The sequence below is a fragment of the Corvus cornix genome, chromosome Z, assembly GCF_000738735.6.
Source record: "Corvus cornix cornix isolate S_Up_H32 chromosome Z, ASM73873v5, whole genome shotgun sequence".
Classification (NCBI taxonomy): domain Eukaryota; kingdom Metazoa; phylum Chordata; class Aves; order Passeriformes; family Corvidae; genus Corvus; species Corvus cornix.
In genome coordinates this window covers 53,606,357-53,631,451 of record NC_046357.1, presented here as the reverse complement: position 1 = coordinate 53,631,451, position 25,095 = coordinate 53,606,357, and the positions used below count along the sequence as shown (strand labels likewise).

Here is a 25,095-nt window from a genome sequence, read left to right as displayed (position 1 = left end):
TGAGGTGACAAACCTGCCAATATGTACTAATGAGAGATGCAACGAACTTTTTAACATACTGCTCTTGGATACAGACTTACCTAAGAATTGGGACAAGCAAACAAAAAGATACCCCTCACCATCACCATTCTAGAACAAAAAGCCTAAAAGCCGAATGAACTTTCTAAAGCCTCAGTTCAGCAAGCTAAAAAAGGAAAAAAAAAAACCACAGAGAAACAAAATCAGTGGCATTTTAAAAATCCACAAAGACTTCACTTGGATTATAGTGTGGAAGAACAATTCATTAAGATGGAACTGACGTTATCTCTATGTCATTTCTTGTGTTTTCTACTGAAAGCGATTCAATTTAACCTTAATACACAGTTGTAAATACTCTGGATTTCGAGCTGACTGATCACGACTAGGATCTCAAGATCTTTCAAGAGAATTAAATGAAAGACAACAGAGATTTGCCATGAATGCAGCATATACTGTTGATGTGATTTGAACCAATGTGTTGTTACATGGTCTTTGCTGACACCTGTTGGTTTATTTTTTGTTTTCCTTTTTTTTTTCCTTTTTAAGAGATCCATCTCTAACTTTAGAAATCACTTGACAATTATTTGGCTTTAGAAATGGCTTAATTACAAAGTCTATCTTATGGAAATTCTCTATTTTTTTTAAAAATATACATACATATAAATATATATGTATCAGCATTAAGCAGAGGATTAATAATTAATTAACCAAGCACCTTGCACTACAAGCAGTTAAACATCAGCAGAAAGCAAGACCCTTGTCCCAAGCTGAGATAAGAAACACAATGATGAAAAGTTTGCAAAAGAAAGATGGAAACTAAAAAAAGCTCAAAAGTTTAACAGTGGAACAAGTTTAAATGAAGATTATAAATACATTTTAATATTCCAATCCTATCTATAGAGCTACAACTATCGTATCTCTAAATTTCATAGTAGAGATGAGTTATGAAAAGGGATCTGGAAGAAAGAGCAGTTTTGATTATTCCAACTGTTATGGATAAAACCACTGTTTAAGTGGAGAGGCAGTGCTCTGGTTTCAAAAGGTTAAAAATCCATGCCAAAACCAAATGACATATCAGATTAACACAGTTAAAGCACACCAGCTTCTGTAGTCACAGACAAGAAAGTCAGTGATGTGTCAAGCATCATCTAACTGTGCTACCTTTCATTGCTCAGCAGAAATGACCAGATAAATATTCACTGGCCTGAAGATTAATTTTATGTAAATCCAGAGCAGAACTCTAAATAATACCTTCTTTCCATAGCAAGATGTCCTCGCCATTTTGCCACTGTGCTCCAGAACACTAGTGTGTCAAAATAAACAGGATTTAATTTTAGCTGAAAAGGACCCTCTTTCTCCAGGCTAAACAACTCCAGCTCCTTCAGAAGCCCCTCATAGGACTTCTGCTGATGCTAAACATCTTTAGGCATCAGCACCCCCACAGACTTGTGAACATCTAAGTCACACAGTCGGTCACTACCTACCTCCTCCTGGATTACAGGGCATTTAATCTCCTCCCCATCCCTGTCTACCAGCTCAGGAGGCCAGCTGTCCCAAGGACAACCAGTTTTACTGTTGGAGACTGAGACTAAGGTGTGAAGTACACCAGCCTATTCCTCATCTTTGGTGATTATTTTCAGCCCCCAGTATTCAATAAAGAATGGAGGTTTTCCTTGGTCCTTTTTTTATTAATGTATTTATAAAAACACTTGTTATTGTCATTTACAAAATGGCCAGATTAACTTCTAACAGAGCTTTTGCATCTCTAATTTTCTTTTTGCATGACCTAACAACATCCTTGAACACTTCCTGAGTTGCCCACTCCTTTTTCCACCCTCTTTTTTTTTTTCCCCCTGAGTTCCTGGGAAAGCTCCCTGCTCAGCTAGGCCAGTCTTCTTCCCTGCTGGCTTCTCTTTCAGCACACAGGAACACAGAACACAGGCTCCTGTGCCTTCAAGATTTATTTCTTAAAGTATGTCCACCTTCCTGGATCACTTTGTTTTCAAGGGCTGTTTCCCAGGGAACTTTCTGAATCAGTCCCATGAATAGCCCAAAGTCCGTCCTCTGGAAATACAGGATAGAAGTCTTGTGGAGGCCCCTCCTTACTTCAGCAAGAATTGAAAGGTCTATTATTTCATGGTCACTGTGCCCCAGACGGCCTCTGACCACCACGTCTCCCACCAGCTCCTCTCTGTTTGCAAACAGCAGGCCTAGCAGAGCCCCACCCCTGGCACGCTCACTCACCAGCTGTGACAAGAAGCTCTCCTCCACACATTCCAAGAATTTCCTGGACTGCCTCTTTCCCACTGTGCTGAGCTCCCAGCAGGTATCTGGCAGGTTAAATCCCCTACAAGAACAAGGGCTGGCGATCTTGAAACACCCTCCAGCTGCTTGTAGAATAATGCTTATAGAATAATCTCTTCATTCTGGTTGGCTGGTCTATAAGAGACTCCCACCAGAATGTCAGCCTTGCTGGCCTTCCCCTGATTCTTACCCATGGTACTTGATCTTTTTGTCATTGATCTCCAGCTCCATGGTGTTGAGAGCCTCCCTAACATACAGAGCCACCCGCCCACCTCTCCTGCCTACCTGTCTCTTGTGAAGAGCTTGCAGCCACCCACTGCGGCGCTCCAGTCATGCGAGTCATGCCGCCACATTTCTGTGATGGTGACTATGTCACAGCTTTCCTGCTGTCCCATGGCTTCAGCTCCTCTTGTTTGTTACCCATGCTGCCTGCATCAGTGTAAAGGCACTTCAGCTGGGCTGCTAACTTTACCCCTGACTCAGGCTTACCACCCTTGGGCTCATCTCTAGGAAGCCTGGTTTCATCCCCTTCCCTCTTCAAACCTGGTTTAAAGCCCTCTCAGTCAGCCCTGCCGACTCATGGGCTAGAATCCTTTTGCCCTTGTTAGACAGATGGAGCCCATCTGACTCAAGAAGGCCTGGTGCTGTAAAAATTGCCCGTGGTAAAGAAACCAAAATTCTGATTACACCAGCCCTTAAACCATGCATTGATAACATGGGTTTTCCTGTTCCTTTCATTTTTCATCCCTGCTCCTGAAGGAACTGAGCAGAACAACACCTGTGCTCCTGCCCCATCAACCAGTCAGTCCAGAGCCCTGACATCCTTTTTAATGACCTTGGTACCCCCTTCTTGTCAACCTCATCACTGCCAATCTGGACAACCAGCAGTGGGTAATAATCAGAGGGCTGAATTATTTCAGGGAGTCTCCTGGTGATATCCCATACCTGGGCCCCAGGAAGGCATCAGACTTCACTGTGGCATGGGTCTGGTTGACATACAGGGCTCTCAGCTCCCCTCAGAAGGGAATCACCTACTACAACTATCCTTCTTTTATTCTTAATTCCTGACGCTGTGATGCATCTGACAGACGAAGTGCAGGTGGAAGATTCTCCAGACAGATGTTTTTCTTTAGTGTCATCTGCCTGACCCTCTGGACCCAGGGCCTCGTACCCACTCTGTAAGGGCACCTGGGAGGGTGATGGGGGTCAGGAGGGAATTTTACAACCTCTGTGATTGGGTACCCATTTCCATTCCCCCCATCTGCTAGGTCTCCTCCTTCTGCCTGATGGTAAGATGGTCAGGGCTCCTCTGACTCCTGCTGAACTTCTTGCAGGTTTGCAAGGCTGTAAGTCCACAAGTCTATTTCTCTTTCACTCTCCCTAACACTCCTCAGCCTTCCCAGTTCTTCCTTAAGCCCTGCCACCAGACAGAGCAGATCATTCACCTGCTCACACCACACACCGGTGTCTTCTGGTACTGCCCCCAGGCTCAGACACTCCCTGCAGCCAGGGGTCTGGACAACTGTGTCCTTGGGGGACTCTGCTTGGGTTAGCACACTTTTGCTGGCAGCAGCAGCAATGACTTTTGATCATTTGCTAACCATGGTTTGGGGGGGATGGAAAAAGCACACCCAACACCAGGAGTGCGGCTGCACCCTTCCTGCTCATCCTGCCTGTGGGAACTGCCTGTGGGAACTGCCTGCAAACTGCTGTGCCACGCACTCACTAACATGCCGTGCCCTGCCTGTTTGCCCACTCCTGCTTGCAGCACTCCCTAGAGCCTTTTAAAATCTCCTGCAAATGGCCTAGAGGTCACCCCTTGCTCTCTTGAATTCTCCTTTTGATAGTCAGCCAAACAATCTTGGTTTCGCTGGGTTGAGAAGTGAGTATCATGACTTCTGCTGTTTGTGCTGCTGGCAAATGTGCCTTATTTTCCCAACATAGTATTCTTAAAATTACGACTTGTAACGCAGAATCAAGAACATCTGCACTCCTGAATATTGTAAATCATCCCAAAAACATGTTCCTATGACCTAAGTTAGGATCTTTTCTGTTACTGAATATAGCCTGTCCAACAAAATACTAAATAGCATTAAAAATGTGCATCAATCTTCACTTTCCCTTTACCCCTGACTTGGGCTTACCACCCTTGGGCTCATCTCTAGGAAGCCTGGTAGTCACCTCATGATTTCTTTATGCTCGTTTTACCTATATTATCTCTGGGATTACAGGCTATTTTTATGTCAAAAATTATTAGTAGTTCATTTAATATTTCAGCCAAATAAATTCTTCTTTCTAATCTATCTGACAATATCCTCAATTGGTTTCCCGTGAAGGTGGAAAGGTAAGCCCAAGAAAATGAAACCAGAAGAATATACTGAGCAGTTCACCAAGGAGTATAACTTTCTAAAAGACAGCTAAAGAAAAGAAAAAATATATTTTAATTCTTAGGTAGACTGTGAACTGACACCAGGTTTGTTTTACAGAAAGATAAGTGAATATCATCTTACAGATTTACTTTGTAATTACCCAATCATACAGTATCTGTATAAAGGAAGATGTTCCAGAAAGAAATATTAATGATGTACTTTATTAATTTGCAGTTTTAGCTTACTGATGGAGAACTGATAAAACTTGAAGTCATGTACTTGCAACTCAGTATGCACCTTGATAACTTCCAGAAGCTGAATTCAACTTAATCTGCTGAGAAAATTATTTGAATTTTATTTACCTACAACCATATACATCTGGAAGTATTTTTTGCATACTAGACACTGTGATCAAGAGCACTGAACTATGCTGATATCTGCAAGAATTTATCAGACCTTTTACTTCATGTTTAACCTTATGTAGTCCTAGCAAAGTAGCATCCAATGGTCCCTGACATTCCCAAAATACTTCAGAAAAAAGAGATGCGACACTGTAAACTTAACAGTAGATCAACATTCAGGACAAACAAGAGCTCTGTTCCTGGCTGACAGCTGTGAGTATAAGCTCATGTTATCAAACAAGCTGTTTCCTTTTCTACTACACAAACTGATTTCAAGGTACACAACACTCTAAAGGTGCACTTTTGCTAAACACAATAGAATTGAGTAGCAGTATACATACTACCAGATAATACCTTTTTAGGTGCATCACAACACATGTCTTGAAAAATCAGTTGGTGGAAGGCAATACGCACTTTGAAACTGAAACCTTCATAGGTCACAGAATAAGCTGAGTTGGAAGGATCCATGAGGATCATTGAGTCCAACTCCTTGCTCTGCACCGGACAGCCCAAAGAATCACACCATGTCCCCGAGAGTGTTGTCCAAATGCTTCTTGAACTCAGACAGCCTTGGTGCTGTGACCACTTCCCTGGGGAACCTGCTGCAGTGTCCAACCACCTCTGGGTGAAGAAATTTTTCCTCATATTTAACCTGAACCTTCCTCAACTCAGCTGCATGTTGTCTCCTTTTGTCCTGTCATTGGTACACAAGAACAAAGAGATCAGTTCTTGCCCCTCCACTTCTGCCTGTCAGGATGTTAAGATCATGACATGGTCTTCCCTCAGTCTCCTCCAGGCCAAACAAACCAAGTGACCTCAGCCACGTCTCATAAGGCTTCTCCTCCAGATCCTTCACCATCCTAATGGCCCTCCCTTGGATTGCTAACAGCTTAATGTCTTTTTTATATTATGGTGCCCAAAACTGCACACAATACTCAGGGTGAGATCACCCCAGTGCAGAGCAGAGCAGGACAATCCCGTCCCCTTGCTGGCTGGCAGTGCTGGGCCTGATGCCCCCGGCTGCCAGGGCGTATTGTTCACTGATATGCAGCTTGGCATTAACAAAAAACCCCAAGTCCCTTTCCACAGCACTGCTTCCCAGCCACTTGCTCCCTAGTCTGTACACACAACCAGGTTTGTCCCATTGAACTTGAATAATAGAGGAATCTGGGAATAGTTCGCAGGATCCACACCAACAGCACCTAAAAGAGGCATAGCTTGCTCTTTACAGTGGATACACTTTAAATGTGTCTTAGGTTACAAAGTAAGATGTAACCAAAAGTATGTATTCCATCACCACCTGTTAAAACCACATGGGGCAATGTTCTTTATCTCTTCCATGACACATCCCTGATAACTCCCTCCGGGAGATAACTTCTGTTAATGGGCTATCAAGCCTCACTGCATGACTCACAGAATTACATCATCCCATTGTGAGATGCTCCGCCCAGGGGGAGGAGCCAAGCATTCCCACCTGGATATAATTTGGGGTTTGAAACAGCACACTCAGCCCTTACCAACTGGATTCCCGGAGGACAAGAGCTACCACTGGACCTTCAGGTGAAGACCAGACCCTTCTACAAAATCATCACTTCAACAGGACCACTTCATCTGGACTGCTACCACCACCCTGACTAACAGGGTGTCAGGTTGTATCCTGACTCTGTCAGTGTTCTTGTACTATTGCATTTATTTTAATTTTCCTATTAAATTTTAATTCTGACTTGCTATCTCCCACTGGTTTATTTTCAAACTAGCACAAAATGGAACAGGCTCTTACTGAAGGATGCGCTTATTCTGGTTTCTTAAAGATCTGCATTTTTGAACTTAAATTGTGCAGACCTTGACATGTTTTTCTAGTAAAGACATAGATTGCTAAGTAGTGGTGGGTTTGCTTCCCTAGTTACTTTCTCTGGAGCACTTACCCTCAGGTTAGAAACCACCGTTCTAAAGGACACATACTGAAAGCTGGGTAAGAACACCTATCCTGATCAAACCTATCAACTCCCTGTAGAGTTTTAGAGCTAGGTATTGAGACATCCAGTTGTAAGGCCTTTGAAAATGTTTACTTCACTCAGAGCAGGAGCTTGAAACTCCTTTTCCCATAATTAAGGCTAAGGACAAAACCTGACAGCATGTAGACAAAACAGCTGTTTGGTACCAGAAATGGAAAGAAGACAGTTGCACATGAAAAGCTTTCAAACTTTTCCTAGAGTTGAAATATTATCCTGAACTGGCATAAAAGTAGGCCAACATTGCCTAGAGCAATTAATTCTTTTGGATTTAACTATGGAGCAAGAGATTAAAGCAATTGTTCTTTCCTCTCTGTCTATGTCACATTCTGACTGCAACAGTCTTGACATTCAGTACCCTTCCCAAAGAATTAGATAACAGGTGCAGAAGATTTGTGGTGCTTCTTCTGAAATTTTCATACAAACTTCACAAAACTTAAGTGAATCATTATATATGACCACCTTACAAAACTTGAAAACCAGCACATTTTCTCCCCTAGAAATCAACTTCACGGTCATAGTATGAGCGTAGCTCCATTTACCATGGTTAGCTCTTCCACTTCACAGGAGTAACTTTCATCTAGGGTCTCCTTTATACCAGGAAGCTCCACCACTAGGGTACACAGATAAAGCTGTAGCTATAATCACAGTTAGGATGTTCCTGCATATAAGCAGTCTGCATATTTTTAGCTGATCAGCCTGATATAACTTTGCAACTTAACAAATTACTTCTATTAAGGACTGACACAGCTGATACAGCTTTATTGACAGTATCACTATTCTGCTAAACGTTAATAAAAATATTCCCAGAAAAATGAGATGTATAGGTGTCTTGTTGAAAATACAGAAAGCATAGAAGTCTTTATCATACAAAAGCTGAAGATACTGTGAAAGTGAACAAACTCTTCTGGAGTTTGGCAACAGAAAATAAATATACTTTAGAAGAGTTGCTTGATGAAAGCACTAATCTACATATCTGTTTTTCAAAAAACACATGCTGAAAAAGAAGGAAAATAATGCGCCTTTCATGGAAACTTTTAAGATCACTAATGGAAAAACAACCTGAACGTTCACAAGAGAAAGGTGCACCAAGTCATCACACATACTGACTGGTGTTCTGCCTAAGTACTACTTAAATGTATATTTATTCTGGTCACATAAGGTCAAAAAAGCATTTTTCTCACCATTCCTTTAACAGGAAATAGTCAACTAGCTTCCATTTTACTTTCCTTCCTGCAAAATCTCTGCTGAGTTTGGATTTTGCTGCTCATTGTTTTTAAATGGAAATGATGATTAAGTCCAATGATAATTCAACTTTATTCTGCTGTGCAATAAATTTTTTTTTCCAAACCACCAAAAAAAAAAAAAAAAAAAAAAAAATGGATCCATACAGGTAGATTAGCTGCAGCTTTAATTTCAGCTACATGAAAATGGCTGGTACAAAAATTTATTAAGAACTGAGAGTCTAAACTTTTGCATGTAAACCCAAATGGCAAGAATGGTTCTAATTGAACTAAAGCCGCTGAAGGTTTTATTTTTAAAAAGCTCATGATGAACTCATTGAAATATTCCCCCTATTCCAATTTTTGTCTTCTTTGTAACAATTAGTACCGTTCTTTGAATTGAAGCAATTTACAAGTGCTTTATAAACAACCATCTGCCTTATTGTATCTTCTCTGCTTTTCACTGTTTATCAATTTTAAAATGTAAAACACATTTATCAACAATGTAACAAACTCCCATCTGGGTTTATGAGATGCTCATCATTTCTTTCAGGAATCATGCTAACAATAATTATAAAACTATCTCTTAACCTTTCGCGAACTGTCATGTTACTCTGATGAACTAACCTACTGCCAATTGCTGCCTGCAAACTAGAAGAGTTCACTGAAGCACATCTGACATAATCATTCCACTAAAAAGTCTTCACAAACACTAGATTTTGAAAGCCAGTTTAGCATATGCAAATGAATATACTGCATGTAATGAAGATTCATATTTAAATTTCTGTAGGTACTGTTAAACAGTCCTGAATCCTAATTGTCCATTTACTTCACTCAGAAAAAAGAAATGTTGAAAATAAACAGATTGTTAAAAGCTGAAATCTTTATAAAATTATGAAGACTGCACATATATTTAATTTAATTTTTTTTCTGCTGCCTCCACTGTCTTTCTCTATTATCAAAAACATTGATTAAAAAATGGGAAAAGTAAAAGGACTGGAACTTTCTAGAAGTGTATTACTTACAGCTTAGGGAACTACTATTAAAGAGCAATTCAGTACCATGCCCCAATTTGAGTTGCTTTACCTAATTTGTTTGAAGTCTTCTTTGCCATTTTTCTATCTCACACTTACCTAGAAAAAACTGAAACTAATCAAACCAGTATGAAAAAAACCCTATAATAATAAGACATGGATTCCTAAAGAACTGCATTTATAATTGCCCTTGCTGTCTATAAAGTGATAGGGCTCATTTAGGCTCTTCATTCAACTGGTACACTCAAGATTCTCTATTCCACATAGATTCTTCTCTGTGTGATATGAAATAAGATCACACCTTCACATATTTTAAAGATCTTGGGTAATCTGTCTCTTCTGCCTACCTTTACATTTTTGTCCAAATACTGCAACTCTAAATGTTTTTTTATGACATTGACTCCACTGTAAAATTTTACTAAAGCAAAAAACATTCTGCAGCATTCATCAGTAGATGGTTGTCCTGGTCTGGCCAGGACAGGGTTAATTTTTGCAGTAGCCAGGAGGGAGCATGGCTGGGACCCGGAAAAGGTTGTTCTCTACCACCTCACATCATTGCTAGGCCAGCGGGAGCGGACTCTCCTTCAGGGAGAAGGGGTCTCTTCTGGTTGGGGTAGCATGGCTGCTGTGGGGTCAGGTCAGGCTCCACAGTGAGCATTTTGCATGTAAATCACTCTTTTTCGTACACTTTTCTTATTAAACCTGCTGCTGTTATTATATATATATATAAAAAAAGCCACCAAACTTTTTTTTTGCCTGTCACTATTCCAGTTTTTTAGTAAACTATTATATTTTTTCACTTACATCTACTCATACACGTTTCTCCTTATTGGTTAAACTAAGGGGAAGTAAATAATTTTAGAGTGTCCCTCTTAAACTATCTTAAACCAAGTCAATAATGATAACTAAACCAGCTATATTACCATTACAACCTTCCATTACAACTAAAGTGTTCTAAAATAGAACCTGCTTATATATATTTGAAAACACCAATGACTCAGTGTCATCTTGCTCAAATCTGTTCCAAGAGGTCTATTAGCAAAAACTGGGATTACCCTCACCTTCAGGGGCAGGTTGTAACAGAGGGTATTTAAAGGACCTCAAAAGGCCATTAGTGAGCTTTTCAGAGAGCTGCTGTGGAGACAATTAGACAGCTGAATACCTTGCCTGGTCTCTCAGAGGACCCTTTTGCAGTGGGACTGCTGAGGGTAGAAGAGTAACAGGTACCAGTCACTACCACAGAAGTGCACCATCGATAACACCATGCCAGCAAGGACTCTGTGACCCCCATCCATGAGATGGTTCCTGAAACGGAGAGCCAGGGAGTGGCCAGCAAGACTAAACTCACTGGTTAATAGTCTCATATGGCCAGTGTGTAAGTCCAGTGGAGAGCAGAAACTGACAGTGGACTACTGTGGCCTGAAAGAAGTCACATCACCATTGAGCACTGCTGTTAGAACTTCAGTACAAACTGGAGTCCAGGGCAGCAAAGTGGTGCCTCAATTGAGACTGCAAATGTGTTCTTCTCCATGTCTTCAGCAGCAGAGTGCAGGCCACAGTTTGCTGTCACCTGGAGGGACACTAAGTACACCTGGAACTGGGTGGGCAAAGGGTGGAAACCCAGGCCCACTACTTGCGCTGGACTGATCCAGACTGCACTGGAAAAGGGTGAGGCTCCAGAACACCTACACTGATGACAACATCACATGCAGGAACACAGCAGAGGAAGTCTGTGAAAAAGGGGAGAACATAATCCAAGTCCACCTGAAGGCTGCTTTTGCTGTAATGCAAAGTAAGCTCAAGGGACCTGTCCAGAAAAATCCTTTTTTACGATTAAAATGGCAAGATGGACATTACTGGATTCCAGTGGATGTGGTCAACCAAATAGCAGCTCTGTCCCTGCCAACCAGCAAGAAGGAAAAACAGGCTTTCTTAGATGTTGTGGGTTTTTGGTGGACGCATATTCCAGATTACAGTCAAATTGTGAGTGCTCTCTATCATGTGACCTGGAAGAAGAATGATTTTAAGTGGTGTCCTGAATGACAAGCTTTTGAACAAATCAAACAGGAGATTGTTGATGCAGTAGCTCTGGGGCCAGTCAGGACAGCAAAGTTGTGAAAAATGTGGTCTATGCTGCAGATGGGGAGAATGGTTCTTCCTGGAGTCTCTGGAAGAGTACCTGAGGAGATTAGAGGATTTGGGGATACAAAAGATCTGAGGCCTACTACATCACAACTGAAAAAGAGATCCTGGCAGCTTATGAAGAGGTTTGAGCAGCTTCAGAAGTGATGGGCACCAAAGAACAGCTCTTCCTGGCACCCCGACTGCCAGTGCTGGGTGGGATGTTCAAAGGAAAAGTCCCTTCCATGCATCATGCCACTGATACTATGTGGAGTAATTGGATCACTCTGATCGCACAGGAAGCTTGAACAGGAAACACCAGCTGCTCAGGGACCTTGGAAGTCATCATGAATTGGCCCAAAAGCTAAAAATGTGGATTATCATCATCAGAAGAGGAGGAGGTGGTTACACATGCTGATGAGGTCCCATCATATAATCAATCAGCTACCAGAAAATGAAAAGCAATATGATCTCTTCACTGATGGTTCCTGCTGTATGGTTGGGCTACAGTGAAAACAGAAAGCAGCTCTACAGAGTTCTACATGGCGAGTCACAGAGCTATGGAGGGACAAGGTAGATCAAGGCAGGTTGCAGAGCTGAAAGCCATCCAGCTGGCTTTAGATATCACAGAATGAGAGAAGAGGACAGTACTCTACCTATACACCGACTTGTGGATGGTAGCAAATGCTCTCAGGGGGTGGCTGGACCAATGGAAAAAGACCAACTGGCAGCACAGAGGTAAACCCAGCTGGGCTGATGAATTGTGGCAAGACATTGCTACCCAGGTAGAGAAGTTGGCTGTAAAAGTACATCGTGTAGGTGCACACACACCCAGGAGTCGGGCTACTGAAGAGAATCACAACAATGGACAGGTGGATTGGGCTGCCAAGATTAAAGTGTCTCAGGTGGTCCTGGATTGACAGAATAAGGGTGAATTGTTTCTGGCTGGTGGGCCCATGATTCCTCAGGTCATCAGGGAAGAGATACAATACAGATGGGCTCGTGATTGACTTAATCATGGGGTGGATTTAACGACGGACAGACACTATGTCCCATGTTATCCATAACCATGAAACATGCTCTGTGATCAAGCAGGCCAAGCAGGTAAAGCCCCTGTGGTACGGTGGATGATGGTCAGAATATAAATATGGGGAGATTTGGCAGGTAAATTACATCACACTCCTGCAAACCAGCCAAGGCAGGCCCTACATGCTGACGGTGGCGTAAAGAACCACTGGATGGCTGGAGATGCACCCTGTGGCTCACACCACTGCCTGGAACACCATCTTGGGCCTTGAAAAGCAAGTCCTGTGGTGACATGGCACCCCAGAAAGAATTGAGTTGTACAATAGGACTCATTTTAAAAATAGCCTCAGAGACCCCTGGGCCAGAGAGCACAGTACTGAGTGGGCATCATATTCCCTGCCATGCACCAGCCTCTGGGAAAATTGAACAGTACAATGCACTGTTAAAAGCAGACTGAAAGCAATGGATGGTGGGAACTTCAAATACTGGGATCTACAGTTACTTGAAGACTACCTGGTTAGTTAACACTAGAGGCACCACCAGTCATGCTGGCCCTGCCAATCAAAACATTCATGTATCCTGTAGAAGGGACAGAGTTACCATGGTGCATATGAGGAATCTGTTAGGGATGGCAGTTTGCATTAGTCCTGCCTCCAACAAAGGCAAACCCATCAGTGGGATTATTTTTGTTTAAGGACCTGAGTGCACTTCATGGGTAAGGCAGATGGGTGGGGAAACAAGATGTGTACCTCAAGCAGAGGTGCAATTCTAAATATTTTTTGTGACATTGACTCCACCGTAAAATTTTGCTAAAGCAAAAAAACTTCTGCAATGTTCATTAGTAGATAGGTGTAGATCCTAATTAGTAGATCCTGATTCTGGCCAGGACAGGGTTTGTTTTTGCAGCAGCCAGAGTGGGGGCACTGCTAGGATCCAGAGGTTATTCTATACCACCTTGGCATTTTCCACAAACAGGAAAATGCTCACTTCCGGAGCAATGAAGCCTGGCTGCATGGGTCAAACCTTCGCGGTGAGCATTTTGCACGTAAATCACTCTCTCACTTTTGTACACTCTTTCAACTAATATTGTGTCTGTTTCTGTTAGTTTTTCTTATCTCATTGATGTTTCCAGCAAACTGTTCTTATCTCAACCCATGATGTTTACTTTTTTGCCCACAATTCTCCTCTCCATCCCATTACAGGGGAAGAAGAGGGAGGGTGAAGGAAGGAAGCAGCACATGGTTTGGAACGCCTCAGTGGGAGCACTGAACTGGAGAGTACCACTCCTAAACCACCAAAATGGGGCATAACTTGCAGAGAAATAGCATTATCAAACGAGACCACACAAACAAAAATTACCCACTTTCAAAAATAAGGATGGGGGAGATATTTCAGTTAGATGCTTTAACTCTCCCCCTGAAATATGAGTTAGAAAGAGTTTTAGTGAGCCTTTTTGCTACCTCCATGGAAGTTCACCCTTATCTGACTGTAATAAGGACACTCAAAAAATTCAATTCACACATACTCCACAGACACCTGTTAAGTATTTGGCATCTCATCTCTGAACAGAACAATCTCTTCAATAGCCCAAGTCAAGCATGCATCCCAAAAAGGTAAATGTTCATGAATCCAACAATACGTTACATCACTATAAATTTATTTTCTTGACTCAGTAAGAAGAATTTTTCCAATTACAACATAACCCAACAGCAAATACATTATAAGAAGTCAAGATATACAAACAATTTTGCTTGCAGCACGTACTTTATTATATTGAAGTGTTGCTAGCCAGAGAAAATTTGGAATATTCGGTGATAAACTGTAAAGAAACTGAAACTAAGAGTGTAAAGATTTCTACTAATCATCTGCACATTTTATTTGAAACTTGATCCTGCAGTCCTTATTCACAAGATCAGACCTATTGAGTTTATTCACATGAGCTCTGGCTGCAAGATTGGACCTTAAGTACTATCAGGTGCACGTGCAGCCTATCATCAGATTTTGGGTTATTCATGCAAGAAGCTACCCTTTCAAATGCAGACTACTTAATGCTTCCTTCTTCATTAACTTACATGTCCTCTTCTGCTGCTCTATGCTTTTGTGCTATGTAAATAGCCTCTCAGTCATCAAAACAAATAATGATCTTTGCAACCAAGGAGGAAATTAGTAGCAGGTGAATGCTTATTTTTTAAATCATGTTGAGACCAAGCTGTTCTTTAACTTAAAGGAGATCTGGAAAAAATAAATCCCATTTTACTACTTAGCCATCTTAATTATGGGCTGTCAAGGTCATAATTCTACACACTTATCCCACTCACACCACTCAAATATTAAACTTGATGGCAATCTACTTCATGGTGAGCTGGACCTAACAGTGTGAACATACTTTAAAGCAGTTTATTTAGTGGAACAAAACTTCTCTGATGACATAAAATTAACTGTATCTTATCATACATGAAACACATAAGGAGTTTCTGATTTAAGTGTTCTATTTCTTTGTTTTACATATCTGTTCTACATAAATACAAAATATTGTACTGTGGTAACTGCAGAAAAACCACCACAATTGTTTTGTTACCTGCTTACAGAATTCTGCAGGTCAGATAGGCTGCAATTACAAGACATGGCATAAACTTGAATAGGGTCACAGCAGAGACATTTATGTCATGGTCCTCATTATAATCTACATATTTACAACTCCTCTTTGAATTCTGCAAGACATTGGTAGACAAGCAAACTGTCAGTACAGGTAAAAGTCTCCTCATTAGAGATGGCACTCTCAAAAATATTAATGCCAGTGTTCAATGGCCTCCAAGTAATCAATGACTTTTAACTGCCTTTACACTGTTAGAGACATGCAAAGCGATGGACAATATCTGCCTTCTGATGCTAGGGATACTCTGGGTACTACATGACTGCGGAAGGAAAAAGTCAACATACACTTTTTCATAGAAAAAACTCATTATCAACATAACCTATGTGACTGGCAAAATGAAAGGTGAAGTCCCAGCTGTTGAGGTCACTAAGCCAACAGCTGAGCCAGCTGGTGGGCCAGAGAGCCCCGAAATAGCAAAGGCCTGCTGGTGGAAAAACTCAGTTATTTGAGATCTCGGTAAAGTAAAGGAAAAGCCTCTCTCACAATTCCTTGCGGATGAAATGTAGCTTTACACACGCCCCAGACCCTGGTTGAAGAAAACTACCTCTCCCAGCAGCCTGTGGCGGCATACCTGACCTGATCCCCGCTCCGCCCCTTCCCTCTGCTCATTGGTTCCCTTCCCTGGTCTCGCCTTTGTACCGCCCATGTGCCCTCAGATCACTGGCTCTGTAACCTATGTAAAGCGGATCATGAATACGCTCTTTCTCTCTCCCACCTGGTCTCCTCCGTGGAGCATGAAATAAACGTCGTCTGTGGAACGTGCCATGCGGAGGGCCTTCCTTGGCTCCGTATCTCTGGTAATATTGAGCTGTCTGGCTTGAGTGTGTGCGTGTGTGTCATCAGCGCTTAAACAGCGGCGCGGGCCAGAAAGGAGAAACTTGCTAGTGGCTATACTGCCGCACCCGAAGGGTCTCGCGCCCGAGGCGCTTTGGGGAGCACAGCAGCGATCGCCCTAACGCCACACACATGTATCTTATACCCAGCAACAGCTATTAGCAGTATTTTCTTTGTAATTCCAACTAATTTCAATGTAATGATAAGGCAGGGACTGAAGCTGACTGTTGGCAATTTCAGTAGTCATAATATCATCTGCAAGTGCAGTACAAATAATAGGCACACACATCTACTTAAAATGCAAGGAGACACTATCATGTGAGTCTAATCTGGAGTTTAACCTTGAATCCAAATCTCTGTAACTCAAAGCTAGAAAAAAAATTTAAAATTCGACCTCGAACAGGGGTATGTCTGCAACAACTAAACTGTTGTCACAAAATTTTTCTCAATCGTACTTCAAACTTGCCACATGGATTATTCGTCAGTTCGAAGCAGCTGCAACACCATGTTCTATGCACTTCTGTTGCCATTTTAATTTTTAAAAAGCAAATGGAGAGGCTCTACAAAATTCAATGCCACAATAGCAATGACTGAACCAGAATCACAAAATTATGAACAGTTCACTAAATTGTCTATTAACAACACATATCAAAAGGCTGAAGAAAAAACTGTGTGCCTGAAATAACTGATCAGTGAATGAAGAATAAAGAGATGTAAGGAGTGGAGACATTGACAAATCATTTTAATTTTTGAAGAATCAATTTCCATATAATCAGAAAAATGGCAGAACATCACAGATAGTGTATTCATGACTTTTATCAGCAAAAAAGTCATGGATGACCAAATTGAAATTTATTAGTGCTCCAGGAATGAGAGAATGATGCTGGTAGCATAAGGCCAGGGAGTATACTCACTTCTTAAAATCATTAAAAACACATTAAAAGCAGCCCATGACATACATATGTACAGTAAAAAAGTTGTCTTGTGCAGGACGTAGATATACCCTTTAAAAATTACAAAACCAGCGTGCAATGACTGAGCTAACCACGGAAACACTGAATACATAAACCACTTTTGTTCAGGGATACAAATCTAGCTACTTCATCATCTCACTGTATGACCAGCTACATAATTGAACCATAAACGCACATTAAAGAACTTCTACAACCAAAAGATGATGTTTCAAAGCAAAGGCCTAAGGCTAGATTTTACTACATCATTTTACAAATCATTTGAGCTACTGCTCGTTAAGCTATCACAGTTCGCTAAAAGCATCTTCACCTTAGACTACAAAACAACTAATCAGAGGGTGATACACTATTCAACATTTGCATCAGTGACCCACTAATTTATGACACAAAATGAGATTTTAGTTATGTGAATAAATGCCAAGGACCATCATCCTCTGTGTTCCCAAATTACTATGCCCAAACCAGACAATGGAACATTTATAAATTTGTGGCTTGTTGGAACAACTTTGTTGTACCTAGCACCTAGCAGAAACAGACTGAAACACAGATGAGATTTTTCCCCAAAAATACAAAACAGACAACTTAGAACAATTATCTCTGTCAGATACCTGGCCTTAAGCCTTCCTTGCCTTTTACCTACCAATATAAACAAAGTGGATTTTCAAAGATTATTCAAACTTGAACATGGAGAATGATATAACTAAGGCAAAATGCACAACACAGATCACAGATGTAAGATCCCCACTCCCAGAGCACATACACATAATCCTAGTCAACCAAAAATCACAAGAAGTTGTTCATACTACTGTGGGTTGAAGCTATGTTCAACTTTTCAGATGCACAGAATGTGAAATTTGCCACGTTATTTCCAAACATGCACAGGAAGGTGTGGTGGCACAGGAACCCACATGGAGACATACTGGTCTTTAGAGCCGTGTCTTGTCCATCTTTACTTGGAAAATGGGAATATTTGAACAATGTAGACACACACAAAGGTCTGTACACACAAGCCAGGCAACAGTGTTTCCTCTCAGAAGAAATGTGTATCAAGTAACATGAACAATGGAGACACAGCAACATCTTGTGTCTACATGTAGCACAATCCCTTTTTTTAGAAAAACATACAAAGTGAAAAGATGTGAGAAGCAGCTGCAGTAGTCTCACCCACTGTCTGCTCCCTGCCACTGTTCTTGCAGGAATGAGGAGGAGAAGATAAAAAGCAAGCTTCATCAATCCCTGGTAACAAACCTCTGGTGGGACAAACAGCTGGGCAGCTCCAGCACATTCAGCAGAGAGCCAGGCTAACACACAGATTAAACAGTGGTTGAGCGAGCAAGCACAGAGCAGCCCCAAAGGGCTGGAGCACCTCTCCTATGTAGACAGTCTGAGAGAGTTTGGGTTGTTCAACCTGGAGAAGAGAAGGCTCCAGGGTGACATTACAGCACCTGCCAGTAAAGGGGCTACAAGAGAGCTGGAGAGGGACTATTGACAAGAACTTGGAGCAATAGGACAAAGGCGAATAGCTTCAAACTTAGCAAAAGGGAGTAGGTTTATATTAGATATTAGGAAGAAATTCTTGACTGTGACAGTGGTGAGGCACTGGATGACTTTGCCCACAGAAGCTGGGGATGCCCCATCCCTGTCAGCCTTCAAGGTCGGGGCTTCAACTAACTTCACGCAGTAGAGGGTGTCCCTGCCCATGGCAGGGCATTGGAACTAGGTGACCTTTAAGGTCCCTTCCAACCCAAACCCATTCTAGGATTCTGTGGATAAGGCACTTGTTTTCCCAAGGCACCACTGTGCACAAACAAACCCTGCCTTCCTGCAGATGGCTATACATCTGCCTGCTGATGTAAAGAAGTGAATTGATTTCTTACTGTGTGCACTGCTTTCACTTTACCTATTAAAACTGTAACTCAGCCTGTGAAGTTTTCACTTTTACCCTTCTGATTCTCTCCCCTATCCCATAGTGAGGAGTGAGTGGGTAGCTGTGAGGGGCTGAACCACCTAGGAAGTCCCAGTAGCATCCAAATATGTAATACATCAACAAATATGTAATCAATTCATCTTTAGATTTTTACTTCATATAGTGGTTCCTAGTATTTCCTGGTAACATGAGAAAAATCAACCAATGCATTTATCTTTAGCTAAAATGTAAAATGACACAACTTTGTAATCCATGAAGTGACTAAGGTTAAAGAAAATACTGCACTGTATAACATTCTTACGTAGGTAGAAGATATTCTATTTTGAAGATATACTAAATTCAAATAGTAGTCGAAATCACACCCTAAGCTATACAGCAAACAATAGAAATTACTGTTAGAGCATTAATATGCAATAAATCCTGAAATACCTTCTATTAAATGACTGAAGCCTCACTAAAACTTTAACATATGTGAAAGTATCACTTCTACAGGGAAACAAAACCCATAGCACATGAACACACACGCACATATATATACATACAATTACATATATATATCTACACATACACATATATATACACACACATATATATATACACACACATATATATGTACACACACTATATACACACACACACAAATTATGTACCTCTCCAAGAGCTTCATAGCGCTTTTGGTTCCATCTATGCAAATCTTCACGATAATTAAAAACAAATGGCTCCCCAGTTTTAATGTGTCTTAATTGTCCTTCTGTAAAAGAAACAAAATCACTACAGTTAATATACTTCTTCATTGAAAGACACATTTAATTGCTGAAAATTTTAAAAGAAGTCTACATCTAAAAATCGAGCTATTATGAATTCCTCCTCATGTTTTGTTATAGGCTTTTTAACAGAAAACAATTGTAGCACAACAAAATACATTCCCATGTTATGGTATATACTGCTAGATAAAGCTAAACAGAAATTATGACAGTAAAATTGCATGCAGATATCAAATGCCAAACTGCTTCACAAAACATATTTATGTCTCCACTGCTGTGAATTAACAGTGAAATGTAAACATTAGCAGTTAATATCTGATCTGCAGGTGATCAAATTGTAGCTATAAATCCTCTACTTCAAAACCAACTGCATTGTAAAGAAATGCTAATACAAAAGTGGCTGGAAGCTGGAAGTAGGGAAAGATTTATCTTCAAGCCTAACAACTATCTTAACTAATCTGAAAAATCTATGTCCACAGCTAGGGAAAATACTTTAACTCCAAGGCACAGTGAAATCAAGTAAGAATTCCTAGATTTAGGGTACACTGAGATCACAACAGTAGAATAAAGCAGAATGTGTGTTCAGGCCAAAGTCACACGCTACTCTTACATTCATTGTAACTTCCTGTAGTTGGCCTTGTTTATAGCCAAAGTTACCAGCCTACCCAACCACTGGTGAAGATATGGACTGCATTAAAACAATGATAATAATAAAATAGCAACCAGTAGGAAGCAAACTACAGAAAACAAGTATCTTACCAACGTTTCAGCCTATCAGACAAAACACAACTTATGATCTCAGAGCATTACAAAACTGCATTGCATCAGTGAAACATTAAAAACAGAGATATGTGCAAGTAAACCTTGAATGCTGAAATGTCTGCATGATGAAACAAAGGTTTGTCTGCAATGTTTCCTCTTGAATAGAAGAAAATTGCTTGGTTCATGTATTTTCAAAACATTTACACTTTGATTCCTGATGCTTTAAATAAAATATTTGAGATCTGATATCCATAATAGTTGTGCTTATCTGCTGATTTAACTTTTTTCCAGACCTGCCTTTCCTCATGTACTAGACACCAAGGAAGTATTTTTCCACAGTTTCCTATCCCATCGTCCTTCTCACATTTTTCATCATAACTTTACTTTCAGATGCTCCTTCTCAGATACATACTCTTCAAATACGCCATTCAACAGTACATGAACTGGCTCTCACCACAAGTAACAAATATCTGCTATATTTTTCCTTTGGCTTTCTGGAACCCCTGCCTTCTTCAGATTTAAATAATCTGATAAAAAACTTCTGTACTTTTCCACCATAAAAAGAAGCATGATTATGACATAAAAGTACATGATTGAACATTTGAATTAAATGTACAAAAGCAAAATGGTGACTTTTTTGCTTTGCTGACCTATAGTATATGAATAGGTTTTCCTCCACTCTATGGAAATCACTCGGGCTGTGAGGTTAGTAATGGAATATTCAGTAACATAATTCATTCCCCAAAATTCAAATTTCAGCCCTTTTTATCAACCACATATGAACCATTAACTCTGAAGTCAGTAAGGAAGACAGTAGACACTGTGCAGATCTAAAAATAAGGAGCTGAAAAGTGACAGAGCTGAACTCCTTCCATCAAAGAAAGAGCATCACTTTCATGACACTTTTAGTCTCTAAGTACCTTCCTGTGAAAGCCATCAGGGTATTAAAAAGCTAAGTGTTGCATAAATGACTATCATTTAAAGGAAAGCTCTTTTTTTTTTTCCCTTAAAAGTGGAAGATGTAAAACAGGCAGATTTAGAAACTAAAGTTCCTCTGTTCACAGAGCAGGCACTGCAAAGAAGTAGAATTGTAAACATTCCCATTTGTCCTACAGGTTTTAAACAATCTTGAAAGAGTCACTTCCTGCGGTCTGGTATTACTTTAGCTCAGAGGCTCATTTCTCACCTGCATTTTAAAATATATGCACTGGAAATTATAAATACTAAGTCATTTAACACACAGACTGAGCTAGCTGGAAGTACTTGGTTGTAGTCATCACACACTTGGCTGCAATGAAAAATTGCACCAGAAGACAGTCTATCACATTCCTTATCCTTCCATCAACATACATAGGTGTTTTTCTAATAGTATTAATGGAATAGTTGGGACAAATTATTATCTGACAAACAACTTCTTTTGTAGCTATAAAAATGGATCAGTAAATAAAACATTCCTTAAATGAGTGACCAATCTTTAATTTTGATTTTTAAATGCTACAGAAACTACTTTCAGAATTTTTGTATCAACACTTCTGTAACAGAAAACAGTCATAAAGTAGGCCCAGTACAACTCCATAACGTTGTATGAAATGAGGGATTTTTGTGATAATTTTATGAAATAAAAAACATTTTATTAAGATTTATAAGTCTACCAGCACTAAAGTTTGAAATTTTATTCTTAACAGGAAAGTATGAAATTTTAATAGGGACTTACGAGGTATAATTCAATTTCTGATAACCCCTCAACATTATTCTAAATATAATCTTTACAAAGCACATGTGACTTACTTTCATTAAAAAGGTACTCAAATCCTTCCAAAGTATCAGGAAATTCAAGTGGCGGCTCATCTTTTTTCATTAGTTCATCCAAGTCTATTCTAGACAATAAATCTAAAAAAGGAAAAGAAAAAATTATATAATGCATGCTGTGTCTTTTTTATTTCCCTTCTAACACTGACAAAGTATGTTTGTTGAGATTTGTAGATCTTATGGGCAGAAGAACATCCCAATATTACTAAACACAGGACATGGTTACAGGAATTCCTGTTCAAAAAGCTGGACATCATTGCCCATATACATACTCATTTATTTATTTATTTACCAACCTATTTGTCTCTATGTTGATCAAAAAATGTCCAGACAAGTCACCAAAGACATAGTAATTTGTTTCAATGATTCATTACGTCAGTGTTAGAAAATAAGTCTCTGGTAGGCGTCATGGTTTTAACACAAAGTTATCATAGCTTCAGTATCAAATCACTGATAGAGTCTTGACTGCCTTCTTGAGTTTAGATTACCTGATGCACATAATCTCACTAGCATTTACCAGCTGTGACCACACCAGTCCTTAGCCTTTCCTTTGATACCCAAACAGACTGTTAGACCTGAATCCTTTTCTCAACCACCTCCTTTAATAGCTATCATGGTAGAGAAAACTCCCATTTGTTTCATAGCAGGCCATGGCATACACATCCTTTACACATCAGGACTCTATGGCCTGGTACAACCTGCAGTCACTAATGCAAGTACACTAAAATTAGCATAATCTACATTCTTTACCCTATATTCAAGGATTTACATTTAACCAGAGGCAAGCTTATGGGGACATCTTTACATCTACATGTAACTTTCAAACAATTACTGCATACACAGGTAATAGTGTACAATGACCTCTCCTCATTGCCTATCACCCACACAATCCTTCTAAATATGCTATGCTTCTACATATTTTCTGATTATTAATGTTAAAAAAATCAAGAAACAATTCAGCAGGATTTCACCAAAATATTTTTTCCTACTTCTTCGTAGACGAAATTGAAGACCATACAAACTTTCTGTTCAGGAGTGCTAACTGACTGAGTGCTGACTTTGAACTATTATTGTTTCATAAATGAAGATACCATGTATTGCTAAGGAAATACATCAAGTGCTCTAAGTATATTGATTTTTACCTTTATTATTATCCAACATTGTAGCTCAAAGAAAATAAAACAGTTTGAAAATACTGATTTTCTTTAAGTTTGGTTTGGCATTAACTATGTTTCCATCTTTATTAAAACAATTATTTTTTATTTTCTACCACTATTTTTGCTTGGTCTTGTTGCCAGTAGGCTACCACATTACCTAGGCTAAGGACTGACACAATTAACCCTTCGAAATTTCTACTGTTTAAAAGGTACTGAAGATTATCTTCAACGTTCTTGAGGGTGCCTTGATCTGCTCTTCTACAGCTCTTCAAGTTCACTTGACATTTATTCCAGCATCCATGACTGGTGCCAGCTCATCCTTCTGAGTGATTCCACTGGGCAAAGCTGGAGGATCAAAAGCCATCTGGTATGGTTGCTGAAATACAACATCTTTCCAACAAGTATTATGGTTTCTGAGTATTTCTGTGGTATCTAAATGTCTACTTAACACGAGATATGACTAGGCGATTTCTAAATCTGGCTTTCCCAGCCACAGCTCACTTTTACATCATTTTTGTTTAACAGCAAGTCCCATGAAATTCAATTCATGAAAGAAATCATGTGTTTGTTCTTGTGTACTGTCCTTTGAAAGTTCTGCAGGAGCTCCTTAGGTTCTCAACCAAATGATATGGAAAAAGAAAAGAATTTTGTCATAGAAGTCTTTCACAACGGTATGTAAAAAGCGTGTCCTTTCTTTCTCTGTACTTTGACAAAATCAAGGTGGCAGTCTTTAGCACATCTTTCTCTCCTCAACAAAGAGACTCCAGTCACACCACACCCCTTGAATTTAATTTCACTCGAGTTTCCTTACTTTCTTACTGTAATCTATTTGGAGATCTATTCATACAAAAGTGTCACTTACTATACAACAAAATATCAATCTCCTGATTATCAAGGACCATAGTATATGAAGTACATTATGCTTACAGTATGTATAGCTTGTCATGATTTACAGTTTTCATCAGTCTCTAAAGAAGACTGCACCTGTTCTGAGCTGCAACCACTGACACGGCCACTTTCTTCTTGCGCAACTTTTCAAGTTAAAATTATCTAAAGTGTCTTACAACTTTGAGATTCTTTCAAAATCTGATCCACAACTCTCACCTAAGGTCTTGGACTTTCCAACTCAATTTGAGACAGTTCAACAGAGCTGAAAACTTAGTGATCTACAGGAGACCTTCTATAGCTCAATGGGAAATAACTCAATCACATCAATGACACTAATCCTTAATGAAAATCAAACTAATGCTGAGTATAAAATGGGACTTTTACTTCCAAACCTGAACTATAACTTCCTCAAAATATGCTAATTGAACAGAATTGGCATGAAGTTTGATAAAAGCACTACATAGGTTTTCACCAAACATGTCAAAAAAACTCACAACTGAAGAAACACCATCCATATGCAACAGAACACCACTTTCTAATAATGCTTTGATAGAAACCCAGGATGTACACTGCAGTGGCAAGCTGTGTTATTTTTTCTCCTCTGAAAGACAATTTAGAATACAACTGTGTGATGCAAGCACTTTAAACCAACATTTGGTTAGCTTACTTGTAGGTCTAACCAAGTTCGTGTACTTCCAAAACCGAAAGCCATTATCTAAAACATGTCATTTATGTTATTTTTTTTTCCCCTAAGTCATTTAGATCAGTTTATTTTTTAAAATATACAATACAAACAGAACTTTATGAAACCAATATGGA

General features: G+C 39.9%; 1 protein-coding gene across 6 annotated transcripts in view; it reads right to left on the bottom strand.

Annotated features, from left to right (window-relative positions):
• Positions 1–25,095, bottom strand: part of FAM172A (family with sequence similarity 172 member A) — a 265,595-nt gene that overhangs the window by 215,414 nt on the left and 25,086 nt on the right. For all 6 annotated transcript variants that reach the window (XM_039567672.1, XM_039567673.1, XM_039567671.1 and 3 more), the window contains 2 exons: positions 22,211–22,312; positions 19,547–19,647 (listed from right to left, as the gene is read on the bottom strand). In XM_039567672.1, coding sequence (XP_039423606.1) covers positions 19,547–19,647; positions 22,211–22,312 — 203 coding nt within the window. The remainder of the gene's footprint in view (positions 1–19,546; positions 19,648–22,210; positions 22,313–25,095) is intronic.